Consider the following 23,830-nt stretch of genomic DNA (forward strand, 5'->3'; position numbering starts at 1 on the left):
GAGGCACGAAGCCAAGGAAGTTCCAGAACCATTCACTTAGCAAAAAAATCTAACCTGAAGACCTACTAAAACCTACAAATGTACCAAAAGCAAGTCTATAAAGAACCTCACTGACACACAAGCTCACCCCTTTGACATCTCTGAATGTGCCCCTGGCCTTAAAGTCTAGATACAAGAATAAATTACATTTTTAGAAACAAATGCTAAAATTAACAAAGCACCATAGTCTGAGACAGAGAATCAAAGAAAGGTTATAGTGCAAAAAGATTTCAGTACAGTACTTTAAACTAGCAAAGCACATGGAATTACTGTAATAATATGACAAACTCCTGAACAAAGAAAAACTGATTTTTATGTGAACTGGATTAAGAAAAAATATCCTGTCAAACCAGATACGTTGCGAGGATGGTATAAAGAGAATATCTGATATGCTAACCTGCTTCATAGTATCACAGCCAAACAATCCATGATACACAAGTGGTTCAGGAAAACAGTGACATTTAAATAAAGCACCACAAAATCCAGCAAGTGTACCATACCTGGCTCTTATCACTTTGTAGATGGTACACAGTGGGAAGGTTAGGCTTTTTCTCTACTGCTCCTGATAATTTTCTTACTGATACTGTGTACTGCATCAAACTTGGTGGTTTTGCCAGTAAACAAGACAGTCTTCATTTCCAGTTTTCTAGTCCTGCCTTATCATCACCATCAAAACCCACACACAACACCGAGCTCATGTCGGACCACGTACGTTTCCCAGCTGTCATTCCAGCTTCACAGGTACTAAGCTCATTTGTGAAGCTTTCATCACCACTAAGGAAATTGTAAAGGGCAGAGCTGAAAAATGAGAATGCCAATGTGAGCTTAAGCCACGGGAAAGATTTATACCTGGAATGTTTTTTCTTTCAAGAGCTCTTGAAACCGTGCTTGCTTCCATAAACAGAGGCTGGCTCTTCTGTAGTTTAGGGAAGAGCTTGTCAGGGAACTCCAGACTAGGTCAGCCTTGTCCTCCTTGCTCGTGATTCCCCGAGCTTCCAAGCTTAGCCGTGGCACGATGTACTGCACCTGAAACAGAAGCAGTAAAACAATGTGCATTTCCAAAGGCCCCGTGCAGCCTCTGTATGAAGCTGCCAAACAAGCAAATACACAACATGGCAAGGTGGTAGGCTACCAAGATGGATGTTCACAGCTCAGTTCCACAGGGGTCTGCAGTGAGAAACTGAACTGAACCTGACTTCTCTCATAAGCAATCATTTTGTTTTTCCTTTTACCTTTTGAACAAGACTAGAAGGAACCAAGGCACATAAATCATCACGAGAAAAGGATGAAAACTTGCACATTAGATAAGATACTGCTGCTGTGCAGAACCTGATGGAGAAAGAGAGAATTCAGTTATCAGGTGGATTCAATCATCCCTTTGCCCGATCACGAAAGTCCAAAGCCAAAGCAAAGACTGAGCATTAACAATGGTTTTAGCCAACATGTTCAAAACCGACTTACTTTTGAGACCATTTCTATTTGTGTGCATCCAAATGCAAATGTGGTCCAAATGTTAGAACCAGTGACAAAGTTGAAGCTTTTGACAGCATCCACTCCTTTCTTTGGCAAGCATCAGTCATCAGGATGCCATGTCATGTGGAGCCACCACCAGCCAATCTGGGTAGCACCTCTATGCAGTGAATACACCCCCATACGCTCAGGAAATCCTCCACAAGAACATGGGAGCTGTCCCAGCATCCCTCCTGTGCCAAACCAAAGCCATCACACAGGGAAGCAAGAACATGGGGGAGGCATGAGCTCACCTTGTGCAAAAGGAAAGTGACTCCTTGGTCCTGCACACTAGCAAGCAGCTCCAGAACCCAGAAATGGAAAGGACCTTTTCAGCTACAGGTTGAGAAATCCCAAAGTCAGCTTCTATTTCAGGAATTAAAGATCTCGATTCACATAAGTGGACCATAAAAGCAGCTAGTCCTAAAATATGAGCATCATTCAGGGAAGGACCCTGCAAGACAAATGAAAGCAAAGAACTGGAAAAATAGATGCATTTCATTTGTAACAAAACAGCTATTAGCAGAAAAATCTCAACTGATCAAGTAGAGGAACACTGACTATCCATTGACCAATCTGGTGCAATTATAACAATCTAGCAGCTGAGAGACACCAGTTAAATTTAACACGTTCTTTCTTTGTTTTTTCCTTTGTTTATTCAACTTGCAAGAAAATATATATACACACTGCCATAACACAGTCACTTGGAGCAGTGACATTTTCAGTGTGAAAGTCTGGGAATTAAGCACTCTAGTTTTTCTTTGGCTCTGTTCATGACCTGGCTTATTTTAGCTTCTGTTAAAACCTATCTCAGAATGAATTAAGATACCACAACAGCACTTCTGCAGGAAAACATTCTGCTCACATTCCTGAGAGCAAGCCCAGACTATTTTTCTGAAATGAGAATCTTTGGAAGCTGGAAAGCTGGTGAGGATCCTCCACTGTGCAGTCCAGACAGGTACATGCCCTGCAGCTCAGGAAATGGAGCCAGGACACTTTTAGTACTCTACAACCATAGGATTTCCGTCTGGAAAACTAACCTGGTGATAAATAAGCTGGCAGAGCCTGCCCAGGAGGGCAGGTATGAGACTCCTGTGTCCACATATCATCTTCACAAACAAGGAGAGACACGGCCCCTGCCTGCAGAAGGTAAAAACCACATGACCATTTTACTGTTTGTCTTTTTATCCCTGACAGAGGAAGTGTTTGGGGCTTTTTAATGGTTAAACACAATGAATCTGAGCCGTACTTGCCTGGAAATACAAGATAATTACCATTCTTTTTATAGGCTCAAGGGAAGTGTCATTTTTAGAGCATCTGAACTGAGGACCCCTACAAAGGCACAATCTCCACCTGTACCCTGCCTCAAATAATTGACAATAGGTAATCAAAGAAGAGTCCTGAAACAACATCAAGGAGGAGAGGAAACTGCCTGGGGCACAGATGGCTTCTTCAGACATCGAGCACAAGAGGAGCAGAGGCAGAGCAATAAACAGGAACATAACACAAAAGAGGAGTAAAAAAAGAAGTAAATATGATGAGGTCCTTTTTAAAAAGCAGAGGAAGGGAGGGGCTTCCCTAGGAGGCTTATCCCGATAGGAAACAAACCATCTTCACAGGATATCGGATGGGGGGTTGGGTTTAGAGAAGAATTTCTGGAATGCTCTTGCTCATCACAGCTCCTTTGCATACAGGCTTTCAAACAGGTTCACCTACTCCTGTGTCACCAGGGCAAAACAGTGCAGAAGAGAGGTAAGGATGCACTGGATGCCAAAGCTCCAGAGGCTGCCAGCCAGCACAGCACTGCCAGCACAGCGGATCCCAGGCGTTCTGTCAGTACACTGGCACTCTCCAATGGAGTATTTTTCCACTCAGATGATGATCAGAACACTGACAGACTTCTGTCACATGAAAGAGATGGCATTAACAGTCCTTTCAAAGAAGGGCAGCAGGGGAGAGTGTGTGCTACCTCTCCTCCCTCACACAGGCCAGAATCAAACTCAGACAGTTCCAAGGGGGAGAAGAGAAAGAAGGCAGAGAGAAGGTGTATCATACTGCTCGTACTGCCTGTAGCACTGAGGTCTATTACATTTCATACATGGCATTAGGGTCAAAGGCTCAGGTGCCTGGATCTGCAAAATCATTAAACATACAAGCACCCTATCAGCAGACAAACATTCTCCTCCTGATCTTCAGTATATGGCAGCAAGTAATTCCTGGACAGGAAGAAAAAAGAATGTGCTTCGGACCTCAGCACTGAGCTGAAAGCACACAGTATTTGTGGAATGTTTTTATGCACTGTGGTGGAGTTGAAGCAGAGCCAAATGCCACTTATCTGAAGAGATCAGTAACAACTGAGGAGAAACACATTTTATTTACTCCTATGCATCAAAGCTCATTAGTTCTTAGTTCACAGCGACTCAGAACAAAGCAGCTCGCAATTGCCAGTCTGCCACGGTGGATATGAACAAACAGAAGCCCCTCCCAGCCCCTGGACAAATGCTGAAATTACACTGTATTAATCAATTTTCATTTTCCTGCACTTTTAATTGCACCTTACCTGTCAGGAGGGTTAAAATAGGAAGCAGCAATTAGGTTTTGGCAGAAGGATGTCAGTAGAAGATCAACCACCTGGAATAAGAGACACTGCTCAATTTTCTCCTTGCTGAGGTGGATAACTAGACCTAGCTGTGCTCTGCATATATTATGTTTCCCAACATTAAAACATGACAAATCTGTTAAAGAAATTTCACTAAGTTTTATAGATCCACTGGCACTAATAGGAGATGGAAGGTTAAGGCCATAGCAGGAATAATCCCAACATACAGCAAGTCTGGTGAAGAAACACTAGCTCATCACAGGTTTGGTCTAACAGAATGTATCTCTAGATCTCTCCACCAGACATCCAGTGACTTCCTGGAGGTTAAAACAAGGGCACAATCTTTGCAGGGCACTACAAAGTAGACAAAAGGAGAAGTGTATTTCCTGCTCACTGCAGATAAAGCAAGCTTTCACAAGTACCATCCAGATGCATTTGTACCTACCCAGCATACCATTTTTCATCTCAAACAGGATGGTACTCACACTCTGATGACAGGGTTCCAGTTTGGGGTCAAAAATGTTAACTTGGATTTGAGAATTCAGAGAGGCAGCTTCATTCTCATCACTGCTGTGACCCAAAACACTCGAGAGTCTGTCAGAAATGACTGCAATCTGTGCTGGCACATCTGTGAGAAAGTAATGGGAGAACAGGAGAGGCAGGACAGAGGGCATGAAAGATTTATAACCTTACACAAACCAGAACAAGCGAGATATTTACTCTAATTGATCAGAACCCAAAGTATGCTACGAAAAGCTGCAATGAGCAAAAAATGTTAGCTGGAACGCAGTGATCGTTTTCATTTTAGAAGACAACATTATTTTTTTCCACAGCATGATTATGAGCACGCATCAAGAAACATTTTTCACACAGAAAACAAGGAGAACAGCCTTCAGGAGGTGAGGGGTTGAGTCACCAGGCAAACTCCAGGAACAGAGCTGCCCATCTCGGCAAAGACGCATGCAGATGGTCAGCACAGACCTGAAGTTTCCAGCTCAAACATGAAAAATACATATTCATAGTTGGTGGGATTATATCAATCTGAAAGACAGCCAGTGGTGAGTAACTACTACTGCTGCTCTGGCTAGCATTAGCCATGTTTTATGAATACAGCTGCCAATTACGGGTAATTATAACTTGCCTTCTTCCATACCTTCGTGCTGAGCTTGGTCCACAATCAGCACCCTCAGTGCAGCCAGCTCAGCCTTCAGCTGCTCAGTAGGCTCTTTGGAATGGCCAGGCTCTACTTTGGATTCATCTGAAGAAACAAGAGGGAAGTGCAGCTCGTTATTCTTACTTTTGTGCATTAGAAAGGTTTATAAAATGTAGTCAGCAGTCCCTGCACACCTTTTCTGCAGAAGTCATTTAAATACTTTCCTATAAGCTGTAACAGATCCCCCCCAAAAGCTGTCAGTCTGTCACATACACAGCCTTGTTTTTTACATTCAAAATACACTACTTGATTAATCATTTATGACTTTATGCCTAACTTCAGAACGGAATTTGTTTTTTAAGGACAAAAAAACCAACAACTAAATATGTCTCCTTCCAGTTTCCTTCCTTCTTGCTTTAGCTCTCTGTCCCACACTGAAACATTTGCTGTCCTCTGAAGACTGGAACTAGAGTTTCAAAACAGGGAAACGCTGCAATGCCAATGTAGCACATCATCAGCTTCTCCCTCCCCAGTCCCACCACCACATTTCATCTTCAGACACAACACCGTGGTTTCATGTATTCTTTTGTTTAAAGGAAAATGAAAGAAGATTCCTTTCCCCACTAGGAACAAAGCTGCTGCAGCACGGAGCCATGACCCACACAGTGCAGCTGGGCAGACAGGAGCAATGTCCTGTGCATGGGGCAGAAAAAGCTCAGCCACCACTGAAAGAATCAAAGGACAAGGTTAACCCCGGGTTGTTACAAACTGCACTGCAAAGCAACGAGGTGTGAGCAGAGAGCTGAGTCACCCCCGTGAGCAAGGAGGAGCAAACAGGGCAGGTTTACAGCTGACTAAGAACCCTAAAGGCTGGGACAGTGCAGGAGCCCCACGGGTGGATGGGGACAGCAGGGGACAGCAGGCAGAGCAGCAAAGGACGCAGGGCTACGGACCAGGCTGTGCCACTAGAGGTCACTGGCAATTCAGCAGCTCCCGCAGCCCAGCAGGATGCTGCTGATGCTGCACGAAGCAATTGCTCAGCTCCTCCGTTGCCAGGACAACCCCTGCAGGCAGGCTGCCTCACATCTGCGATGGAGGACTGCTCGGTCACGTCTCAGAGCTACAGCATCTCCGGGCGGCTTCAGGAAACCAAACACATGGGGCAGCAGCCCATCGCAGCCCCATCTCTGCACACAAAGAACAATGCCACCACTTTGCCCTGGGGAGAATCTGCTGAATCTCTATTCGGTTTGTATAAGCTTGTGCTGGAGATGTTACCCACTGTAAAACACAAGTGTGTGAAAAAGCCACTCGCTGAAGGACAGGATCGTTCATTAAACGCCTATTACATTATGCCTCAGTGATGGGAGCTGAAACGGGCAGGCCCCCACCTATACACAGTCACATACAGCAACCCAGGGGGACAGTGATGAGGTCAGGCAGCAGCAGTGCCACTGAGGGCACAGCAGCTCCAGCCCAGGCCAGCTGGAGCAGAGAAGCCTTCAATCTGTGAGCGCTGATTCATGGCAGTGTGCTGGAGCAGGAATTAAATCAGCCAGCTCAGGCCTCATCTGCAGCCTCAGCACTGCACAGAGCTCCACGCGACTGCAGAAATCCCACTCAGGAGGACAGGCAGGGGAAAGCACTACAGCAGCAACCATTTCATGCCTCAGTGAGACAAAGAGCACACACACTGCCACAGAAAGACATAATCAGCTGCCACATTCTGAACATTTTCTGATGTACGAGAGCATTGACAGAAATATTAACAGTTCTGCAAACTGACTGCAAGTACATTTTTGTATGTTTTACCTTGTAAAATTGCCTCTCTCCTAGCACGACAGGCTTGTATGTATGTGGAGTACAAGTTTGAGGGTATTTTGTCAGCTCTAAAATAACAATTAAAAAAAGACATTTAGTATACGACATAATCACATTCAACCTTCATCTTTATTAATTCAAGCATAAGGAACAGCTTTGCTATGAGCATAATTAGAGGCTCCAAAGCATCTGAAGCAATTCTTTTAATCATCTGCTGACATGAGGGCTAGAAATGTACATCCAAGGCTCTCACAGTGAGTATTATGCAAGTGTAACACACACTGCACCAAAACAACACTACAGACAGTGCACACACATTAATACCCAGTTCATATATCACAGGAGTCTGAGATCATATAGGAGACTAAGTTATGTGACATGAAGTATTCACACATCTCAGATGTTACTGCGATGCAGATCCAAGTACAACCTCCACCACTTGCTGGGCAGGCAGAATAACTTTGCTGCTTCTCTTAATACCTTCAATTTTTTTTTAAAAAGATTCAACTTCTGTATTTTTGTCAGACTGGAATTACAAGGCAGGACTGAATGTCTCATTTGTAGGCAGCATTGTGAACATTTACTCTCCATCTTAGGTTACAGAGGAACTGCTGGATGTAAAATAAAGCTGTTTCTGCAAGGCAGAAAACCATTTTTAAACATGCACGTGGGACAGGCTTGAGTTCTGAGAGGGGCTGCCATCTCCTGAGACATTACCCTGCTGTCTCTTCAGAGCAGCTCTAGAAGCATTACCATACAATCAGTTTTCATCTTCCCCTTCTCCCATCTCCTCTCCCAAAAAACAGCAGAGCTTTTCACTCATCTTCCTACTGCAATTTTATGTTCAGCAGCATTCTCCAGAGCTGGCATGAAAATGTGTCTGGCCTGCAGGCAGAGGACTCCTTCCAGATGATGGTTTTAGAGCAGCTATTGGACTAATTACAGAACTGAAGACGTTTACCCACACAGAAAAGCTATTCCTTCCCCAACCTGCAAGCCACAAACAAGTCTGGCCATGAAGCCCTGCCAAAAGGGTTGGCCAACCAACTGCATTTCGTAAACAGGGCAGAAAGCTTCCGGTAATCTGATGTCCAGAAGTCAAAGTCCAGAAGCTCAGGAAACAATACAGCAGAGCCTCAATACCTTTTTAAAGAGTCTATAAAAGCCATGCGTGTATCCGGGGTTTTAGGGAGCTGCAACAGAAAGACAGGCAGGTTAGGTGCAAGTCACCCCTCTACAAACAGACTGCAAAGTAGGAGGATCCAGAGGAAGAAAAAAAAGAGTACTAACCACACGTGGCCTGAGCAGAGCAGGAAGGAACCACGACGTATAATAGGGTCGCCTGAAAATACTGAGGCAGAAAACAAAACGTTAACAGCCAAAGCTGTCAAAAATTAAGTCAGCTCAAAATGTTCGTGGTGGCATGAAGAACCACCAACAAATCAGGTTACCAAATGATTTTTTTTTATCCTAGTAATTATGGACTTCTCTTGCTGGTGTGAGTATGCCTCTATTCTCTGCAGAAATTGCCCCAATTTAGATGACTACTGAGGAAATGAGTAACGTGGAAAGAATTTCCCAAATCCTCCTTTGCTGACTTCCTCAATTTTTCTTGGTTTGTTATTTTGATTTGGACTTGGCTTTTTTTGGTTTGTTTTTGCATTATTATTGAAGATAAAAATAAGAAGAGTTGAGAAGCACGTGGTACCTGGCTTCTATCACTGATGTTGGGATCTTCCTTGTGTTTTCAAATATCTGAAGGGCTTTTTCAACATCACGAAGTGCCTGGCCCTGGGGCTGGCTCACACAAGCCACAAAGAGAGAAAGATACTGTGAGAAATCAAGGATGATGGCAATCTTCCTTGCTTGTTCATTCAGGGTTACTAATAGTTGTCTGTGCTGCAAAGGGAAGTGACTGAACGAACACGATTGAGTAACTAGAACTACCTAATGAGCTGAGTAAAACTGCAGGATAGAGAAGCCTGGACCTGAACCACCAGCCTGCCACAACAAGGCTGTTACATATAACAGATCTTCTGGGTCTGCCCAAAGGTCCATGTAGTTCTGTACCCAACTCCTACCCCGATCGCAGCAGATATTCCTGTTCAACACGACGTTATTTATTCAACACTCCCTCACAGGGACAATATATTTTCTGTTCTGAATATTCTACTCTACTCACACACCTGAAATTAAGACTCATATTCTTTGCTTCCAGCCCCTGCTGCTAGACCTGCACTCACGGGACATTTTAACAACCTGTGCCAGTTTCTTAACCACCAAACAGATGTTGGTCTACCAGCAGAGCCAACTCAGACCCATTTTCTGCAGATGTGTGACTCTGTATCCCTAATTTCCACACCCTACAGCACCATTAGATTATCCTTTGTTCCTTAGATTCCTACCAACTGAACTTCCCATTATTTTCCACATCCCACCAAACAGGATGGGCAAGAAGTAGCCAGCACTTCCCTGGCTTCAAACAGCACGTGCCAACTCCGTGGCTGATGAAGGTGCTGCCTGGCCACGAACTGGCTGGCTAATTGCTGAGCTCCACTGCAGCCTGACTTTGGGAGTACTCATCAGGGTCTGTCTGCCCCCTACGCAACTCTAATTTTCATGAAATCCAGGATAAGTTTCCACATTTATGACCTTTAATTCCTTTGTTTCAAAGATGAAAACGATTTAGCAGCATGCTCAAGCTCGGCGGGGATGGCAGATGGATAACTCATGACTCCACACAAAAAAAAAGAGCATAACTGATGAGAAAACTGTTGGACAGACCACCAGTACCTGCACAGATTCACGTGTGGAGGACAAGTCCTCATAGAGTCCCATGTCTTCAATAGCAACCTGTTGGAGGTTACATAGACACAGGCACTGTCACTGCACAGCTCATGTTTAGGCAGATCTAGAAGGATATTATTCCAAAGGAATAGTTTCACTAACCTTGAGGTCGGCCAGCCTGGTTTTAGCCAGAGTGATGTACTCCAAGAGAATAGAGCGATGCTTTGTTGGCACAAAAGGTGGGTACATTATATGGACCTACAAGGTAAAATTCAGAACAGGATTTGCCATTTTTACAAGGAAGTGACAGTAAAACTCTAGTTAGGTTTTGCTCTCACTTACCTCAAATATCCCCCAAAGAAGACGTTATTGCTTTGTTGAAGACAGTTTCACAGCAACTGACATGCAATTTTCCCCCAACAACAACTAAACAAAAGCACTCGAGTGTCTAAATATAAATTCTCTAAAGGGATTCTCTACATGTCAAGGAAATAAAAGAATCTTGTTTATTTCAGGGAGAAAAGGTTTTGAATAGTGTGTTGGAAATAATGCAATTGTTAACAACAACACTGGTAATATGCTCAAAGGCACACAGCACAAATACGTTCACTCTGGAGCAGTTCTGTAGCTGTCTTTAGGAAACCATCTCTACCAGCAGCTTCTCACCTTCAAGTATGGGGCGACTTCAAAGGGTACTAGCTCTGACAAGAACTCCAAGAGGAAGACCAGAGCTTTCTTACTGCTCCCGTGGTGACTGCTAGCATTCCCAAAGGAGGCCTGAAATAGAGAAAGTAACAATGCAGCCTTTCAGTTTGGAAAGAATCAGCATCTCAGCGCCACGCTAACCTCACCCCATAAATCCCACATATCTCTTACAGACATCTACTTTGCATCAGTGGAACCTTTCTGGAATAAAGTCTCCAAAGAAAGTTTATAGAAGTCTCTACAGAAGTTTTTGTTTCTTTCTCCAGTTTCCACGTCAAGGTTAAAGTTCATTCTCACATGCTACCATAGGAACGCTCAGAGAGCTTAGACAAAGCAACTCCACAATGCACCAAAGGACTGAGATTCATCAGGAAAATACATTGTTGGAGGTTTATCTGAGCACTGTAAGACAAATAAGTCCATCATACAAAATATTTCAAAAGGCAAGCTAGTTGCATCCTGAGCACTTCATCAGCAAAGGCTGAGTTTACATTTGCAAACTCATACAAAGGAATTTACAGGTTTAAATTACATGGAGATTTGCATACCCAAAATTCCTACATGTTTACAACTGAAAGCTAATTACCAATTACCTATAAGGTCAAACACACCAATTACAGCTGCATGCAAACATCCAGGAAATAGGAATGCTCCATGTGCAACAACTCACAAATTATGCAATCATAACACTGTTGGTTATCAAGATACCAAAATGCATCCAAGATTGTGATTATAACAGGATTTACATGTCTGCATTCCTGACAAATAACTAGAGATGGCAAGATGTACTTGAAAGATGAAAGGAGGGAAGACCAGAGAAAGCTGAATGAATATATTCTTTGCAGACACAAAGGCAATAATAAACATTAAATTATTCCTAATACCAATACAATCACTTATTACTTTGTTCAGTTTTTGTTTCTGTCTGTTTGTTTTGTTTTAAATTCCTGGTGATGTAGGCTTGCTTTTTTTCTGTGTGTGCAGAAAGATATTTCTTAAGCACAGGTTTCTCACATACTTAAGCCTGTCAGGTCTTATTTAGTCTTACCTTAAACCACTCAGAGTAAGGCATGAACACAGCAGGGCCCTCCAGGGCAGCCTGACGGGCTATCAGGAACGCAGTGATCATGTTTTCCATATCATAATTCTCAAAGGCCTTTATCAGGAGATGGTTCAGTAGATCTAGAAACATAGAACAATAACCTCAACTTTTGCTCTAGACAACTGAGCTATGACAGATTCAATTAAGACAAACATCTAATGAAACATCTGCCCCAAAGGATCATGCACTGCATCCCACAGAACCTTAGACACCCATCTGTATTTTTTCAGAGATCAGATACTCAGGGATTTCAGCTTGCAAGAACTATAGGGAGCCCGGCAATGTCATAATCAGTAAGAAACTCTTACAGGGTTTCCTAGCAAAGGTAAGATAGGAGAATTCAGAAGAGTTAAGTAATCATTACACCACATAATCATAAAAGTAATTATTAAATAGTCATTTGTAGCTGTTCAGTAAATTAGGGAAGCATCAGGCTCAATTCACATCACAGCTGACACAGAACAAAAAAATGGAGAGGGTGAGTTCCTGCTGTTCTTTCCCCTACAGGAATCTCAGAGCAGGAGTTATGAACTTGCTGCTGCACCTCTCGGCGTGGTTTCCTCGTTCAGTACCTGAGAAGCAACGAGCACATGTCAGCCTGCAGGCATGCCAGTACCCACTTACCTTTGAACAACTGCTCAGCCTCAGCCCGACAGACCACCAGCACAGAAACACAGGACAGGACATGCTGCCAATTCACCTCGTGGGTCTCCAGGACTTGCTGCAGCTGGCAGATCGACTCCTTCGCACTGAGTGCCACGAACAGCTGGAAAAGAGTGAGAGCAATTCACTTCAGCTACGGCATCCAACTCTCAGAAAGTGAGATACACTGTCAAGATTAACATGCAGATGCCCTTTGGAAAAGCAATCCTGCATGCACCTTTTGCATCAGCTTTCCAGGGACAGATATTATTCTGGCTTGGAACCATCACTAGCTAAAATACACAGGCATACTCCAACTGTTTCAGAAGCAATGTCATATTTTGTAACAGTGAAAATTCAGATTCTGCAGTGCATTGTTTTTAAATCACCCCATTTCAGATATTTTAACAAATACAAGATCAACACAGTAATGATCTCTTTGCAAAACCAGGACGTACTTTGCGGTACAAGGTGGTGAGCAGCGAACACGTCCTCGCAAAGCTCCACTCCCTCTGCTTGTGGATGGCATCAGACACTGGACCCCCAAAAAAGAGCATGTTAATAGTTCTCTCTTCAGCAATAGATTTTAAAAAGCATCTAAAACACAGAACTTCACCACACACAAGCTTTCCCTTTAGCTTTCACAGCCACATAAATTAAAGCTGCCTGCTGAAAACCTTTCTCTCCCATTCATCTTCAGAACTCAAACTGTGTCATTTCACCACAGCACTGTCACCTCAGAGCTCTTCTTGGGATCATGCATTCACCATCCAGCATAAGGCATGAAGAGAGAATCAGCAAGGAACATCTTTTTCCTCAAAGATCTCTTTCAACTGGAAGCCAGCAACAACGACCCAGCTCTTCCACACTACCTGTAAGGAGCTCTAGACCGTAGCTTGGAGCGATGGTAATATTTCATCAGAGATTTTGCAGCCCCAAAGTAATTTCTTCCCAAAGACACACAACTTTACAGTCAGCGTTTGTGGACTAGAAGCTTTCCTGTGTTTATAACTGGTCTACCAAAATGAAGTGAATGACAGGCACCCAGTGAGGAGATGAAGGCTATGATTTGTGCTTAAAGCAGGACCTACAGGGACATAGGATTTTAGCCCCGAGCTCTATGCAGTACCAGCTCTCCCACCCAGCTCCTCCTTTGGCCAAAACTAATCCCAGAGGCCACAGCTCTCCCACATCTGCTCCACAAAGGCTGCTAGTAGTAGATGTTACTCCAAGCACTCTTGAGCCTTTGGCTGAAGCTCTGCCTGGAGCCATGCATTTTCCACCTAAATTTTCCTCCTAAAGCCCAGAGTCCAGATGAACCTTTCATCTTCTTCAGTACTGTATGGATGGAGAACTAGGGAGTGAGGCAGTGTCACTGTGCTCTGTCCTCCAGGCTACACTCCACTCAGTGAATGGGTGAGACAGAGCTCCTGACCCACAGCAACAAACCCAGAGACACATACTGCTCCCCAGCTATTCCTACCTTTCAACAGTGGGTTGTAGGTAAGAATCTCAGTCAGGGTGTGTCTAAAAAACTGCTGCAAGGAATCTGGATGAACTGCACTTTTATAAATGGACACATCGAATACATTCAGCCTATAAATGACAAGGAGACATTCAGAAATGATGCACAGGACTACGATCAATCAGGCACGACCTAGGTTGAATGACTCACTTTTCTTCTGCATCTGCTACACCAATTTACCAGGCCGTACACTGTCTTGTTTTGTTTTATTATAAATCTCCTGGTTACTTAATATTAAGATACCAGGTTTACAAGCTTGAGTCAAACGTATACTGCCCCAGCAGAGGCCAAGACTGAAAGCTGACACGTACAAAGTCATCAGGCAAAACAGGCTGGGAAGCAGGAATTGGAGGAGATGAAGGCACCTTCCAGCTGTTTCTGCTCAGAAGCAGAGTGAGAAAACTTGAAAGAGGAAACTCACCCCATGCTAAGGTGCTTCGAGCTCGCTTCTGAGACTGCCAGAACACCCTTTCCTAGCTTACACTTTTTTAATTTTTTTATGCAGTTTCATTTGTGAATATTTTATTAGTGAGAACATCAAGTGTAAACAGTGCTGGGAGGGCAGAGCTAAAAACAGACACCCACCCAATTTCACTACCAAGAGCAACACAATAAAATACTCCTCCTGATGTTATTCAGAGGAACTATGTTTCTTACCAGAACCTCATAGCCTGCAGTGTGGAGGCATCTTCCTGCTTCTCTTTACCAACAGCATCGAGGACCCCTGGTACACCAAAGTAAAAACACAAAAAGGCAATGAGAAGAACAGAAGGAATTGTGACACTGCACTGACAGTTAAGAAGGTGACCCCATTAGGGAGACCCACCATTCATCACGTTAAAACCATACAAATATTTCTCAAAAGTAACAGAGACCCAAAAACTATTCACATTAACCTTGAACCACTTTAAAAGCGTTCCCATGAATGTGCTAATAACTAAGCCATCTAAAAATGGGCATGCATTAATATTTCATTTCCAGACCTGATCCTAACTGTGCAGTGCACATGTGAGTGCAAACACTGTGAAGCTGTGCCAGGGAGAAGTCTGGAGGCAGAGATGTGCACAGCAAGATTTGTGTCTTGAAATATCCTCAGCAAACAAAGAGGGCACTGCTGCGAATGCCACACATTTGTGACACCTTCACATTACATTTCTTCAGCAGCACTCCTTTAAAGCAAGGCCTGCCCCAGAGTGACCAGTGGAGGTCCAACAGGTGGCAGCTTGCACAGCACGTGGTCCTGACTGTAAGACTGAGCAACTCAAAGCCCACATACTGAGAGATCCTAAGCTAGACAGGCTGCTGCTGCAGTGTTTCTGTTCCTTGTCCCATTCTACCTTCCAAAGCCTCATCTTTCAACAGCAAAAATTTGCTTTTGTTCATTAGGAATTGCTAATTAGATCACTTTGGTGGTGGACTCTGAAAAGGAAATCTACCAAACTGAGGCAGTAAAACGGGCACCCCTCACATGCCTTTTGTAAGGCAGTCCACAGTGCTAGCAAGCAAATACTGCCTTCCCCTGCAGAGGAATGCTTTAAGGTTAAGCAGGGGCGAACAGAGAAAAGGAGATAAGCTCTACTTATCCTCAGGCACAGGAGTTCAGTGTAGCAAGATCATGTCTGTGAAGAGCAGTGCTCCCAGGCTACTCTCCTGTGAACAGCTTCATTCACCGTGAATTTTACATAAAGCATCCCAACGTTCTTCAAAGCAGCTGATGATTTGAGTGAAAAACTCCTCAAAGAAGACCCAAACACTAACAGGAGTGTTTCACAGAAAACATGTAATATATTTCTAGACAGACTGTAAGGCAACTGGTAGCAACACAGGCTGCAGAAATGGGAAGGTCAAATGAAGAGCAGGTTAGCACAGACTCCACCCCGCCTGCCAGCAGCCTGTCTCACTTCCCTCCATATCCCCCTAGTCCTGAGCTTATGAGGGTTATTTTTCAAGTGCCAGCACTATTAAAGGGTCACCTGAGATGGAACTCATACATATTAAATAATAAAGCACTTCCCTTACAGCTTTCCCTTTTTAGAACTGCTCAGCAAGGTCTGCAAGACATCTGCCCACAGGCAGTGCTCCCTGCAAGACATGGGGTGAGGGATCAGACTGGCAATACCCACACAGAGAAGGGGTGCTGGGGAGCAATCCTCATGTTGTGTCCTGGCCTCGGGTCATTTTACAACAGAAAAAAAGCATTCATTTTTGACTGAGCTCATTGCCAAAGCATGCCAGCAAGGGAAGTGGCAAAGTGATGTCACTAAGGCAACAGAAAAATAACAGCAGCACACGGTCAGATCAGACTAACACACTGGTCTAGAGCACGTGAGGAGCTGTAAGCAAACATCTCTTCTCCAGACAAAACAGTGCAGTGGAAACAGCGACCTGTCATGACAATCATCTGTGACACATGGCAACAAATAGTGTGTTTTGTCTTTCCACATCAGGACCTGCATTGCAAATCAGGCACTGCTACCCCTGAGCTCTCAGCTGGCACATTATCCACAGGACACCTGAGCACTGCCTGTTTGAAGGCTACACACTGACAGATGTCTTTGCTCTACGTAAAAAAAATTAGGTTTCAAAAAACACGAGTTTGCAAATCCAAAGTGTGAGACAGCAGAACAGGCTACTGGCACACAACTTTGTAAACGCAGCTTAAATTTAATAAGCACAAAAAGTTAACCAACTCTCTGTGCTAACAAAAATTGGACTGTTTCCAACCAAGCTTGTTAAAAGCCAGCTCAGATATCTTTGCCCAGTGTTGCAGCTGGGAGGATCAAAAAGAACTAGCATGAGAAACAAGAAGTTATCTGTGGTGATAGGAGAAACTCAGCTCACAAAAGTAAAGAGGAAAATGGAGACACACCAGATCAGTGACATAAATATGCACAGAAAGCATCCCAGAAAGAGGATTTCTGAGTCCTTAGAGACTTAGTAATGAGGAAGGAAATTAAATAAGCAAACAGCAGCGACTGCAAAAAGTTACAAGTCACAGGAACACTTACATGTCAGCATCCTTTGTAAAACAGCATGACAGATCTGTTCAAAATGGACAAATTAAGACCATTTAGTGATGAGAACAGCTAAATTGCATGCAGAAAAGGCAAACTGACTCAAAGAAAAGGTTTTGTCCCTCTTGATTTAAAGCTTAACTTCTACCTCAGGGTCTAATGTAGAACTGATACAAACAGACAGAGGGGCAAGCATTTTCCATGCTTACCACTATTCCATGCCTCATATACAAATGGAAAAAAAAAAAAGGCAATCAAGGTGAAACCAAGGAAGCTAAAAAGACCTGGACAAGTCACCTTGGAGAAATTCCCTACAAAAAGGTCTCTGCTCTGGTTTCATCATTTCCTCCACACCCACTCATAGTATCTGGACCACTGCCCCTTCTTTGTTGCTCTAACTCAGACTTATTTCCAGACAGAAAGGCAGCAACACACAACATATCTACTTCTTTACCCAACTATTTCAGTCAGTTTCCTTTTGTCCTTACATGGGGGACCTTCTTGAATTCCAGCTTCCTTCCCAGCTCTGCAGGCTGAAAGCCATTCTGAAGGAATACGATCGCAAAGTCTGCAAACCAAGAAGGAATCAGTGTTACAGCATCCCCTCTCATTAAAACCACTTGCACTTTCCCCTCCCAATGGGACTGCTGTCTGAAAAGCATGGCTTGCTACACAGCACAGTCAGCAAGACTGCTCAGTGCTTTTCTATTTTCTTTCACAGAGTATAATTACTCCTGGGCAAAAAGAGTCTAGAGCCATGAGTGCCAAGAAGCAAAGGAACTGAAAGGATTACACAGACCAAGCAGTTTGCAGCTCTCACTCTCTTTTACCACTGCAGAACACACATAATATTTACCTGATCAACTGACTGGCCTAAAGGTCTCACTACAGCCTTTCAAGTAAACCGTGTTGTGATTTTTTTTTTCTAAATAAAAACGTAGAAAATGTTTTTAATAGAAAAAGATGGGGAAAAAATGTCAGCTGTTAAATACTTCTGGTCGTAAATATTTTGGACACTTTGCATAAGTGTTATATCCTTTATCCAAGGTCATATCACCACTGGCCCCGTACTTCTTGCAACCCTATTTTCTTTTAATACTGCATTTGAATTAGATCCAGGAATTCAAACCAAGCATCTCTTATGGGGAAGAATTCACTAAGAATTAAATAGATCACTTTTGCTGAAGCAACATCAGAAAACGCAGTGTGAGACCCCTGTCCTTACACTCCCAGCATCCCACTAGCACTGCAGGCCTGCAGCCAGGCCCTCTCCTTGCCTGAGAGAATGCACCCCACGTGCTCCACGTCCTGGGGGGGGCCCTCTGCCTGCTCACACAGAGCACAGAGGCTGCTGCACAGCCACTCCTCCACAGCACGGCCGTCCACGTTGCTGGGAACAAACAGAAGCACATTCAGTTCAATCCCTTCCACATTTCATTGCTTGGCTTTTCATTCCTCCATCCCCTTGGGCTCAGGGAAGAGATGCCCGTGTGGGACTCTGCCCTATATGTCACATTTCATTTCTTTAAGTAGGTCTGATAGGAGCATTAGCTGCCCCATAAGAAGATTCCCCAACAAACACAAACAATTTAAGGAATACATCTGGAATGGTGTGCCTGAGTTTTAGAAGATTTTAAATTGAAATATAAAGACCTGATTTCTAGGATATTTGCATAAAAAATGTTTTCCAAAAAATAAAAATCAAGCTCTCTTCAGTTTACTTGAAGTACAGTGAGCACTGAAAGGCTTTTTTTTTCTATCCCATTAACAGACAAGTAAACCAATATCAAAGGCTGCACCAAGGATTGCAGCAATATTCTTTCAATGCCATAAAATAATGACATGAACTTCAGAAGGAGTAACTGATCCTCCTTGTTAGCTCCATACTGTGAAAAACAAATCAATCCTTAGAGTAACTGTCCCCTGGAGATGAACCTTGCCACACCTCATTGACACAGTGGCTTTGAGAGCACAGAAGCACACAGTTCACGTGAAGCAAGACTTCTCACCAAGTCCAGCCCCAATTTTCACTGAGTTTCAAGGCAGGGCCAGGTGAACCAAAGGGGCTGGGTAATGAGCCCTTCCCCACACTGCCTGGGATTAATCCCCACGCAGCCATCGGGGCAGTGAAACAAAGAACCGGATGGAACATTAACTAGAATGGTCTTCAGTGGCAGTTCCCACCCAACTATTTTGCCCCACATCACAAATGATTCAGCAGCCCCAAGCAGTCACCGTGCCCTGAACTGTGCTAATTAACACAGAGTAACCTCTCAAACCCTGGTTAACTTCTTAAATCCTGCTAATCTGATCACCTGCAAGCATCTGACTATATTCTTAGTCCAGAATACTCATGACTTATCCCTGATTACATTTCAATAGGCTTTAAGAGATTAAATATGTGTGCAAACCTCCAAGCCTCCTCTCACCTCTCCAGCAGCTCTCCCAGCCCAGTGATGCTGTTCCTGTGCAGGTGCCACACGGTCTCCAGCACTGGAAGGTCCTACCAGGAATGTCACAATTTGGTCAGTGTGTATTTCACACTTAACATTTTGATACCAAACCATGTACTAAAAAAAACGGAACTACTATACGTTCAGTCACACAGCCTAGGATTTATGAAGACTTAAAAATAAACATACCAATAGCAGATGAGGAAAGGTTATGTTTGATTTCTCCTTCCTACAAATGCTGAAGTGTAGGCACATCATTTTACATTTTCATGTTCAAGTCATAAATACGTCAGTCTTCATCTCCCTGGAATAATCCTAATTCTGAACAGTCAGAGGAGCAGCAGTATCCCAGAAAACAGAACTACTGCATTTAGAGTCTTGTTCACTCAGAAAAATAAAACAGATTGGAGAATTATCACTTAGCTTCTGTTAGCTTCTGTTATTCAGTTTTGCTGCTCTCAAACCCATTTCCCTAGAGGAGCCTATAGAAAGAGATGCTGCAGATGTGCAAGAAAGCAGGCCTGTGGGCACAGGGCAACACCAAACAGCACCTGAGCTGTCCTGCTCCTAAAGGCCAGGCCAGCCATTCCCACAATCAGCACCAGGCACTGCCTTGGTGTAGATGAAACCTTTTCCACCTCCCTGTAACATCACTTGCAGCAACAGAAGAGCATGTCCTGGAGAGCATCTCGTGCTAGCAGAACTCCAGGATACGCCTGGCAGAGCAAATGGTGCTCATTGCAGCCTCAGTACAGAAACTTTCTGACCCAGAAACAAAGTACTTTTCACTCCATGCAGGGGAAGAGGTGCCTGGGAGTTTGGAGCACACAGCCACCAGCCTTCCGCAGTGACCCTCAGCTGCTTTTCAGCGAGACCCTGGGCTCACCATGTACTTGGTTTTCAACAGCTTAATCCTTTACTATATCAATCTCAGTTACACAGCAGCACCTGATCTCCGTGTCTACCTGAGAACAAGGAGATTTTAATCAGCCCTTAAAACACTTGGAATTCTATTTTCAGCCCATGAACGGACATTTGAGACTACAGTGCACCCTTTTATCCAGACAGGTCAGTCTCTTCCTTCTTTCCCACCAGAGCAGCAAGCAACCAAAATTGGTTCACAAGAAGTACTTAGCTCTACCCAGAGCATCATTTATCTCCAGAGAACAAACCACTCACATGAAATCAAGACAACACATTTGTGAAGCAATCCAACTTGTTATCTGCTATCCTATTTCTCTCAAGCCATTTGCTGCGTGAACTCATTCTGGCTTATCACAGTTCCCAGATAAATAGAGCAGGGAGTCAGAATGGCAAAGGCCCACTAAGTGCTACAGGCAAAGCACACAAAGGGCCTCTGGGACCACGGTACCCCACAGCCAGCTGGGAGATTCTGCACTGATCTGGGCTGCCTAGCCCTGACAACAAACCTATGAACAGATGGACAGTTATTAGCATATTTCATTGATAACAGTAGGTCAGCGAAGCTAAGCAGAAAAGAAAACAATACCCTCCAAAGCTTGTATTAACTGCACCATTGCCCCAGACAAGTTTAATCCTACTGCCCATGCTGTAACCTGTGTTTCCCATGCCCTTCCTAGAACCAGCTGTGCTCAGTATGTGCAGAGTTTGAAATCTCAGGGGTCAGCAATGGCAAGACTGCTGCAGATCACAAAAAACACCAAAGTAGATGGGATGCAGATGGCAGCATTTCACTAGTCCAGCTTAGAGCTCTCTGTCCTTCGTTGTGAAGAAGGTTAAAAGCACGCTGATTCTGTAGCTGAAATCCAAATGCTCTGTAGCAAAGTAACATTTCTTTGCAAATTCTCACCTTCATTTTCCAGATTTCTTGACAGAAGTGTGAGCGACTGAACACATTGTTCTGCAACAAATCCTTGACTGTTCGAAGCAAGCAAGACAGCCTTTCCTGGAATCACCCCAGAAACGAAACAGAAATAATTTCCCATATAAATAACACATTCTTACAAAAACAATTTGTAAGGTTTTTTTCCTGCTTACTGTTTTTAAAGACTTGAATGGTGGAGAGAATTCCTGAGGAAGGGCCCAAGCTTTTCACCTTAAGGCTGAGTTAGAGGCAGCCAAGCTGGCAGCTCCTCAGCAGTGACATGAGCCAGCAGGCATGGCCCAGGTTCTGGGGAAAAGACCTTCACCATATCTAGCTGTGCTGCAAACTGAGAAGGCTGATAAAGATGGAACAATGATAAATGACACCAAGCCACACCAGGGAGGGCTGAAGCACACTAGAGGTGATTGCACCTCGTTGTGCAGAGATACTCTAGCAACAGCAGTAAAGCTGTCAAAAATCAGCAGCTTTCTATGTGGAAGAAGAGTGCCAGATATCTGTGAGCTTATCAGACACATAAACGAGTGATCAGGCACTTGGGTCCTACATGTCTGCATCTTTACCAGAGCAGAGGGCTTATCAGTCTTTATCAGTCCAGGGTTTAATCAATACTGTTTTATTGGTAAGCAAAATGTAAGCTATTTCACTTACTCTCTGGTCCGAGTTCAGCAGTGGTACTTGAGAGGGGCTCACAGAAGTCTGGCAGATCTGCTCGATTTTGGTAACAGCATTTTTGGCTGCCAAGACTGCTGCAGGTACACCCAACGTTGAGGCCTGCTCCTGCAGGACAGAGACTTAAAAAAATAATAATATTAAAAAAATAAAAAGCAGAAACTTGATGAAATTGGAGGAAAAAAACAGCACGAGCATATGACAACAAAGAGAAATTCCAGTTCTTAAAACTCCTCCCAGCACTCAGTTTACTTGTTGCACTGGGCAAATCATTTGCATTTCCATGCATCTTTCCTTTACTGTCCATAAAATAGGGGCAGAACACTACAGAAGTTAAATATTCTTGCTAAGCAGAAATTTGTATTTTAGTTTGGCAAGGCTCACAGCAACACTGTGAAATAATCAGAACATTTGAAAATCAGATCTCGTCAGGGGCACTGTTCACTGGACAAGTAAGAAACAAGTAGCTGAACAGGAGATCAGGAACAGTGAGAAGAATGTGAAAGTGGAATTGCATCTAACAGGCAGATATCTGGTGTGTAAAGAATGATCCTATTCTATGCTCATCTCCCATCGATGCTCTTCCACTTACCAATAAATGATTCTGATGATAATTCCTGGTGCCCTATGCCACCCTCTCCAGCTGGGTTGACTGAACCTTCTACCTGGAAGCAAAATAAAAACATAACAATCTTAGATGTCTGTTACTCACATGTATAGAGCTACTCCTTCTAAATAGTTCTAGTATCCTATGGGGCAGGAGCAATAGAAATGAAATTAAACCATTACATGCCCACGGTGAAACAGATTTCAGGACATCATGCAAGAGAGAGAAGCGCAGTTATCCTCATTTTATGCAGAACAAATGAGATACAGGTCAAAGTGACTTGTCCACAGCACCCAACAGCTCAGCAGGAAGCAGCATCAGAAATCCTGCCTTTCAGGTCTCAGTGCAGTCACAGTGCCATAAATACTTGAAGAAACAGCAAAATATTGAGTCCTTTCCTAGATTAATTTCTCGGGGTTTTTTTTCCTAATACAGAAATATATTCTATAGAGAAAAACACATTGCAGCTGAGCTATGGGAAGTATTGGAACTGTCTGTACAAGTGATCAAAATAAAAACTTTCTGCAGTGTGCATGTGGGGAGGAGGCAGAGCACGGCCAAGACAGGATCGTGGCTCAAGTCTCCACGTAGACAGATGACACAGGCCATCATAGTGACAGCCACATTAGTCAGAAATGCTTGGTACTTCAGAGGAAACCTAACCACCTCTCCAGGTTTTGCTCTGACACCCACAGAAAGTCAAACCCAGTGACAACAGAGCGGTGCTGGGCTCTCCCGTGCCCCAGGCCGAAGCCCCTCCAGCAGCACCCTGCCAGCCCCTACCTCCAGCAGGAGGTCACTCAGCTTCTGATGGCGATCCAGGAGGTGCAGAGCCGCTGCCCGGAGCTCTGCGGTGCTCCCATAGGTGCTTTTCCGTTTCCTGGCTCTCCCTGCTGAGAAGTTCGGATTACCCCCGGAGCCGAGGCCTGCTCCGTCCCGCACAATGCTGTACGACAGAGGGCCCTCAGCCCACGTTGTTGTTGTTTCGGTAAGCCGGACATCGGCCCAGAAGGGCCTCAGGCCCAAACCAACCCAGGCGCTGCCCCTCGGGATGCGTCAAAGCCTCAGAAAGAACACGGGGACGGGGACACCGGCGCTGGGGAGGGCCCAAGGCCGGGGGAGCCGAGGGCAGAGATGGGACAGCCAGCCCTCCTGCCGCCCCCACCGTGCTGCACGGAGCACCGGGAGCGCGGATGAACACACACATACCCAACAATTCCTTCAACGCGCCACCTCCCGCACCCGCCATCACGGCGCGCCCGCCAAACCAACCCGCCCGCTCTGCGCTGCCATTGGCTGCCGCCGGAGGAGCGCGCCTCCGCCTATTGGCTGAGAGAA

The 23,830-nt window shown here is 44.3% G+C and overlaps 1 protein-coding gene across 1 annotated transcript in view; it reads right to left on the reverse strand.

Annotated features, from left to right (window-relative positions):
• FANCA (FA complementation group A) overlaps nt 1-23,741 on the reverse strand; it is a 33,865-nt gene extending 10,124 nt beyond the window's left edge. The window contains exons 1-28 of the mRNA XM_065745317.1: nt 23,735-23,741; nt 23,276-23,382; nt 22,478-22,550; nt 21,865-22,007; nt 21,181-21,276; nt 19,326-19,399; nt 18,174-18,286; nt 17,385-17,464; nt 16,891-16,924; nt 14,540-14,606; nt 13,841-13,953; nt 12,816-12,892; nt 12,340-12,481; nt 11,662-11,795; nt 10,575-10,685; nt 10,071-10,166; nt 9,915-9,974; nt 8,830-8,918; nt 8,412-8,472; nt 8,265-8,314; nt 7,113-7,189; nt 5,301-5,405; nt 4,633-4,775; nt 4,109-4,179; nt 2,589-2,688; nt 1,803-2,002; nt 1,272-1,368; nt 889-1,065 (exon numbers count right to left, since the gene is read on the reverse strand). Of these exons, the coding sequence (XP_065601389.1) occupies nt 889-1,065; nt 1,272-1,368; nt 1,803-2,002; nt 2,589-2,688; nt 4,109-4,179; nt 4,633-4,775; nt 5,301-5,405; nt 7,113-7,189; nt 8,265-8,314; nt 8,412-8,472; nt 8,830-8,918; nt 9,915-9,974; nt 10,071-10,166; nt 10,575-10,685; nt 11,662-11,795; nt 12,340-12,481; nt 12,816-12,892; nt 13,841-13,953; nt 14,540-14,606; nt 16,891-16,924; nt 17,385-17,464; nt 18,174-18,286; nt 19,326-19,399; nt 21,181-21,276; nt 21,865-22,007; nt 22,478-22,550; nt 23,276-23,382; nt 23,735-23,741 (2,697 nt within the window). The remainder of the gene's footprint in view (nt 1-888; nt 1,066-1,271; nt 1,369-1,802; nt 2,003-2,588; nt 2,689-4,108; nt 4,180-4,632; nt 4,776-5,300; nt 5,406-7,112; nt 7,190-8,264; nt 8,315-8,411; nt 8,473-8,829; nt 8,919-9,914; nt 9,975-10,070; nt 10,167-10,574; nt 10,686-11,661; nt 11,796-12,339; nt 12,482-12,815; nt 12,893-13,840; nt 13,954-14,539; nt 14,607-16,890; nt 16,925-17,384; nt 17,465-18,173; nt 18,287-19,325; nt 19,400-21,180; nt 21,277-21,864; nt 22,008-22,477; nt 22,551-23,275; nt 23,383-23,734) is intronic.
• Between the last annotated feature and the right edge of the window lie 89 nt (nt 23,742-23,830).

This window comes from Cyrtonyx montezumae, unplaced genomic scaffold, assembly GCF_038088225.1.
Source record: "Cyrtonyx montezumae isolate F1298 unplaced genomic scaffold, pur_monq_1.0 scaffold_35, whole genome shotgun sequence".
Classification (NCBI taxonomy): domain Eukaryota; kingdom Metazoa; phylum Chordata; class Aves; order Galliformes; family Odontophoridae; genus Cyrtonyx; species Cyrtonyx montezumae.